Raw genomic sequence first — 6,000 nt, forward strand, 5'->3', positions numbered from 1 at the left:
GATCAGATGTTCTCTGATGCGGCACAAAAGCACCAAAACCCTTTTTTGGGTGATTAAAAATATATTAATTACATAATACAAAGTCTAGTTTGGATTATCTATGACGTAACGCTATGTGTGATGCATCATGTAATTAATATTAATGATAATTAATTAATAATTAATGGAGTTTGGGGGCGGGGTTTTGGGGTTGAGGCAGGCTTGGTGGGACAGGGGACAAAGCCAGGATTTGGGAATCAGCTCCATGGCTTTGGTGGCCTGCAGAGAATCCCTCTCCTCCCACTTCTCCTCATTCCCGGTTTTACAAAAACAAACCCAGCCTCGCTTTCCCTCTCACTCAAACAAACAAACACCCAGAGCACCTTCCGTAAACTTCTGGGTTTATTTTGGCTTCAGCCCCGCTAAACCAACACACCCCATCCCTGATTCCTGGCCTGGGATCCCCTGGTGCCTCCGGGCTCCTCCCACCGGCACAAAAAGGAATATTTTGGGGTCTTTTTCAGGGGGGAGGATGGGATTGCCATCGAATTCCCAACCTGGCAGGAGGTTGAAGCTGGGGGATGTCGGGCTCTGCTCCCAGGGAACGAGGGAGGGGACAAAAGGAAACGGCCTCAAACACAAGAAAATAAAATTTCCTCCACCGAGGGAGGAAATTCCTGCAGGGAAAAGGTGCTCAGGCACCAGGGAGATGGCATCCCTGGAATTGTCCCCAAAAATGGATCCAGTGCTCGGAGAACAGGCTCTGCCCATGGGCAGCGATGGATTAAGGGCAGGACCCGATGATCCCAGGGGGGCTTTTCCAATCTCCGCAACAATCCCAGGATTTTGTGGGCTCCAACTGCTCATCCCCCAGGAAAGTTCTGGATCAGCATTCCCGCTGGCTTATCCCGGGATCCCTCCCGCTTCCAGAGGTGCTTCCAGAGGCGCTTCCAGAGGCGCTTCCAGAGGCGCTCCATCCTTCCCGGAGGGCTCCCAGAGGCCGGGGCCGCGTTAATGATGCCGGTGATGGAACGCGGGAGCGTGAAGGGAATTCTAATGGATCTGCCAAGTCTAATCAGGATTGGTGCGTGGAAGGGGCTCCTCTGGGGCCCGCCGCTGACAGGACGTTGATGGCTGAGATTTGTTTACTCATTGGCAGCGATCGGGCAGCTCCTGCCAGCTCCTGATTAATCTAATTGGGGCCATTAGAGGCGGCGAGGGGCGCTTTGAGTGAAGCCCGGCTAATGAGCGGTGTCATCCTGTCCCAGCCCGGTCCCCGCTCAGCCCGGGGCAGCCACAGGAGCTGGGACCTCCCGTCCCCTCCAGGGATGGAGCTGTTCTCCAGCTCCATCGGCAAGGGAAGAGGTTTTCCGCGGGGTGAAGGGAGGCAGGCAGAGCTCGAAGCTGGGAGCAGGAGAGGCAGATCCCAGACATGGGGAGCTCCCACCGAAACCTCTGGAATCGCTTCCAGCAGCATCACCGAGGGCCTGGAAGGTTTATCCCAAAACCTGAGGTTCGGCTCCCTCAGAACTCCCGTTTTCCATGGCAGAATTTCAGCTCTTTTCAGGTGTTCGTGGGCAGAGTTGAGGGCTTCCCCTCCCCTGGGTTGTGCTGAGCTCCAGCAGGGCTTGTCCTGCTTCTGGTGGCTCCATCCTGGTTCTGAACCCTTCCTGGGAGATCCTTCGTGTGTGTGACAGCCTCATCCTGGTTCTGAGCCCTTCCAGCAGGTCCTGGGTGTGTTTGACAGCCCCATCCTGATTCAGAGTCCTTCCCAGGAGTTCCCTGGTGTGTGTGCCAGCCCCATCCTGGTTCTGAACTCTTCCAGCAAGTCCTGGGTGTGTGTGACAGTTCCATCCCAGCTCTGAACCCTTCCTGGGAGATCCCTGATGTGTGTGACAGCCCCATCCTGGTTCTGAACTCTTCCTGGGAGATCCTTCGTGTGTGTGACAGCCCCATCCTGGTTCTGAGCCCTTCCCAGGAGTTCCCTGGTGTGTGTGACAGCCCCATCCCATCTCTGAACCCTTCAAACAGCTCCCTGGTGTGCGTGCCAGCCCTGGGCTGTCCCTGCAGGGCTGGCAGTCCTGCTCTCCAGCTGTCCCCCATGTCCTGACTGTCCCTTTTCCGCTGCAGCCGCCGTGGATTACCTGGCCAAGAACGTCAGCCTGTCCACGCAGCGCCGCATGAAGCTGGGCGAGCACTCGGCCGTGCTGGGGCTGCTGCCGGTGGAGACGGGCCAGGCCTACTGAGACCCCCGGCAGCAGAGAGACCTCTGGAGAACCCCACCGGCTTCCAGGGATCCTTCCTGACCCGATCCACCCCAGCTGCCCAGGAGATGGGAGAGAGGGGGGAGCTCTCCCGGAATCCGGCTCCTCCAGAGCATTCCAGAGGCGAGTCCGGCCCGTGGGGCCTGACTCCTCCTGTGGCCAGAGACAACGGCTTGGGTGCATTTATCGGCCCCCAGCCCTCCCTCCAAACCTGGCCATGCCATTCCCTCACACTCCAGAACTTTCCATTCCTTAGGTAGATGGAAAAGCCGAAGCCAAATTGAGCAGTTTTTTTCTTTTTTTTTTTTCCTCTGTAAAGAAAAAAAAAAAAGGAAAAAAAAAAAAAGAAACTTTTCATTTTGTTTCCTTTTCTTTCCGTTGCTGTAAATTTGGTGAATGTTGTATAGGAAGGAATAACCAAGCTGAGCGTTAAGGGTGATGGAAATCGGGACCACAGAAGACCTATGGACCAAATATAAGGACTTGTTTAAAGAAACAAACCAACAAACCAACCGCAAAGACGGACGAAAAGCAGAAAAACATTTCTTCAAGGGACAGCAAATTTCCCCAGCCCAGCCCTACCCTCCCTTCTCAGCGGTGGCTTCCCACAGCAGGGCTGGATGGGCCGGACCGCCGCTAAGCAGGAGCAGGATGGAATTCCAGCCAGCCTGGGACCTTTGGAAAACGTAAACGGCGGCAGGAGGAGCGGAGATGAAGGGCACGGGCGATTTTCACTTCTCTGAGGGACCATTCCCAATCCTGAGGGACCAATCCAGAGCCGATTGTCACCGCCAGACCATGGCAGCAGCGGGGACAGCGCTGGCCTGGCACAAGGAGGGGCTGTGGATACACCCGGACACCCTGGGGACATGGAGCACGGCTCCTGGTGGCCCTGCTGGCCCTGAGCTGGCCAAGGGAGCAAAGACAAGAGGGCAGGGCCAGGAACTCACTGAGCAGAGCCGGGTCCTGCCACAGGAGTCACCTGGAAGGGAACGGAGCTGGATCTGGAGGTGCTGCCCTGCCCGGGGTGGATGTGGAGCCAGGACAGAAGAGCTGAGGGGTTTCTGCAGCAGCCAGGATGGGAAGGGGCTCCCAGCTGCTGTTCTCCACTCTGCAGGGATGGGATTCACCTTCCCGAGGCATTCCCTGCTCTCACTGCCTGGAGAAAGATCTTCCCCATCTATCCTTCCACCCATCCATCCATCCATCCATCCATGGGTCCATCCATCCATCCATCCATCATCCATCCATCCATCCATCATCCATCCATCCATCCATCCATCCATCCATCCATCATCCATCCATCATCCACCCATCCATCCATCCATCCATCCATCCATCCATCCATCCGTCATTTATCCATCCATCCATCCATCCATCCATCCATCCATCCATCCATCCATCCATCCATCATCCATCCATCCATCCATCATCCATCCATCATCCATCCATCATCCATCCATCCATCCATCCATCCATCATCCATCCATCCCCCAGCAGGTGAAACCTTTCCCTTTTGGCCATGATGACGATCCTGGGTGATTCCCGAGCATTCCCAGTCGTGCAGAGGTCACCTCTCACCTCCCCGTGCTGCATCAGGAGCTTCAACCTGGAGAGGGTGAGGAAAGCTGCCCTGTCATGAGGCAGGAGCTGAGGGCTGAATGGCCATGGGCAGAGTTCTGTCCCCCATGGAGAGTTTGGTGTCCCCATGGAGAGTTTGGTGTCCCCACGGGCAGAGTTTGGTGTCCCACAAGCAGTTTAGTGTCCCACAGGCAGTTTGGTGTCTCCATGGGCAGAGTTTGGTGTCCCCACAGGCAGTTTGGTGTCCCCATGAGCAGTTTGGTGTCCCCATGAGCAGTTTGGTGTCCCCACAGGCAGTTTGGTGTCTCCATGGGCAGAGTTTGGTGTCCCCATGAGCAGTTTGGTGTCCCCACAGGCAGTTTGGTGTCCCCATGAGCAGTTTGGTGTCCCCACAGGCAGTTTGGTGTCCCCATGAGCAGTTTGGTGTCCCCACAGGCAGTTTGGTGTCCCCATGAGCAGTTTGGTGTCCCCATGGAGAGTTTGGTGTCCCCACGGGCAGTTTGGTGTCCCCACAGGCAGAGTTTGGTGTCCCCACAAGCAGTTTGGTGTCCCACAGGCAGTTTGGTGTCCCCACAGGCAGTTTGGTGTCCCCACAGGCAGTTTGGTGTCCCACAGGCAGTTTGGTGTCCCCATGAGCAGTTTGGTGTCCCCATGAGCAGTTTGGTGTCCCCACGGGCAGAGTTTGGTGTCCCCACAGGCTGTCAGGATTTGGGATGCCCTGAACCCCTCCAGATCTCTGCTTTCCCAGCTAATTTCTGCTTCTGAGCCCTGAGGGACCCCATGGTGGGAAGAATTCTGCTCTGCTCGCTAAAGGAGACTTCCCTCACTCCCCCTTCTGCCTCTCCCACCCTTCCTGAACCAGCTGAACTCGTCCTGGCAGCTGGAACATCTCCCTGGGCTCTTCCTCTCCTGGCCCCACACCATCCATCAGGAGCCACCGGGCCACTGTCCCTGCAGCCACCTGGACCAGTTCACCTGTCCTGGATCCTCACCAGTGGTGGCTCCCACCAGTTTTGCTTCCCATCATTCCCAGAGGGATTTTCCTGCACCTCTCTCATGCGGGAGCTGAATCCAGGTGACTGCTGCATCCAGAGGCTCAGTGCTCCAGAAATCCCGGTTCTTCTTGTGCCACACACGGAGCCCAGACATTCCCTGGATCACAGAGCTCGGAAGAAATTCCATTCCCACCTCCTCTCCCGGGACAGCGTGTGGCGCCTGTGGCTGGTGAAGCCAAAGGGACAGAATTCCAGAGGGGACAGAGGAGCCCCAATGCCCTGGACTGGTCGGGTGACCCCGAGGCCTCGCCCTGCTCCACTCCGGAGATCTTGGAGAGCAGCAAAGACTCTGCTGGTTTGTGGTGTTTGTGCTCCAGAGCTCTAAAGGAAGGGGGAAACCCTGCGGAATTCCAGTCCTGGCCTCCCCAGCAGGAATTCCTGGGATGTCTCCATGCAGTGATGGAAGCACCTGCTGGAATTCTTCCTGGCACCGCCACAAAAACCAGAGATTTCCTGATATTTAACAATATTTCAGAGGCCAAACATTGACCATCCCCAGCTGGGAGCGCCTTCCCGCCTTCATCCTCCTCACCGCTGGAATTCCATCCCGTGCCCATCCCCAGCTGGGATTCCATCCCGTGCCCATCCCCAGCTGGAATTCCATCCCGTGCCCATCCCCAGCTGGAATTCCATCCCGTGCCCATCCCCAGCTGGAATTCCCGACCCAACGCCCTCCTCGCCGCCAAGGAAAGGCTCCATCATTCCACGGAATCCCTCGGCTGCTGCTCCCGCTCTTCCCCCCTTTCCCCACCGATGGACAGCCGGGCCCGGCCGCCTCCCCCGAGGGGCAGGACCCCCCCCCCAAAAAATAAAAAAAAACAAAACCCCAAAATTAAAAAGAGGGAGCGCTGCGGAATCCTCTCTGCCAACCCCCCCCCGAAAAAAAAGTCCGTGGGCAGCCGGGCACTGCTGTAAATAGAATTCCTAGAGGAACAAAATAGCTCTTCTCTGACCTTCCCCTTGTGGTCGCACTTTGTACATTTAGTTGGAAAATTTGGTCACGTGCTGTATGTTTATAGAAAGTCGACTTTTTTTTTATATATATATATATATCTATACTAAAAAAAAAAAAAAATCCAACAAAAAACACCCCACAGTGAGTGCCGTGCTAGTAAAAAAAA

The 6,000-nt window shown here is 55.9% G+C and overlaps 1 protein-coding gene across 1 annotated transcript in view; it reads left to right on the forward strand.

Annotated features, from left to right (window-relative positions):
• Positions 1-5,718, forward strand: part of PAX7 (paired box 7) — a 93,109-nt gene extending 87,391 nt beyond the window's left edge. Inside the window, exon 9 of the mRNA XM_086860578.1 lies at positions 2,110-5,718. Within this exon, the coding sequence (XP_086716704.1) occupies positions 2,110-2,225 (116 nt within the window). The 3' untranslated portion in view covers positions 2,226-5,718. The remainder of the gene's footprint in view (positions 1-2,109) is intronic.
• The last annotated feature ends 282 nt before the right edge of the window (positions 5,719-6,000 follow it).

Source organism: Cyanistes caeruleus, chromosome 22 (assembly GCF_971803275.1).
Source record: "Cyanistes caeruleus chromosome 22, bCyaCae1.hap1.1, whole genome shotgun sequence".
Lineage (NCBI taxonomy): Eukaryota > Metazoa > Chordata > Aves > Passeriformes > Paridae > Cyanistes > Cyanistes caeruleus.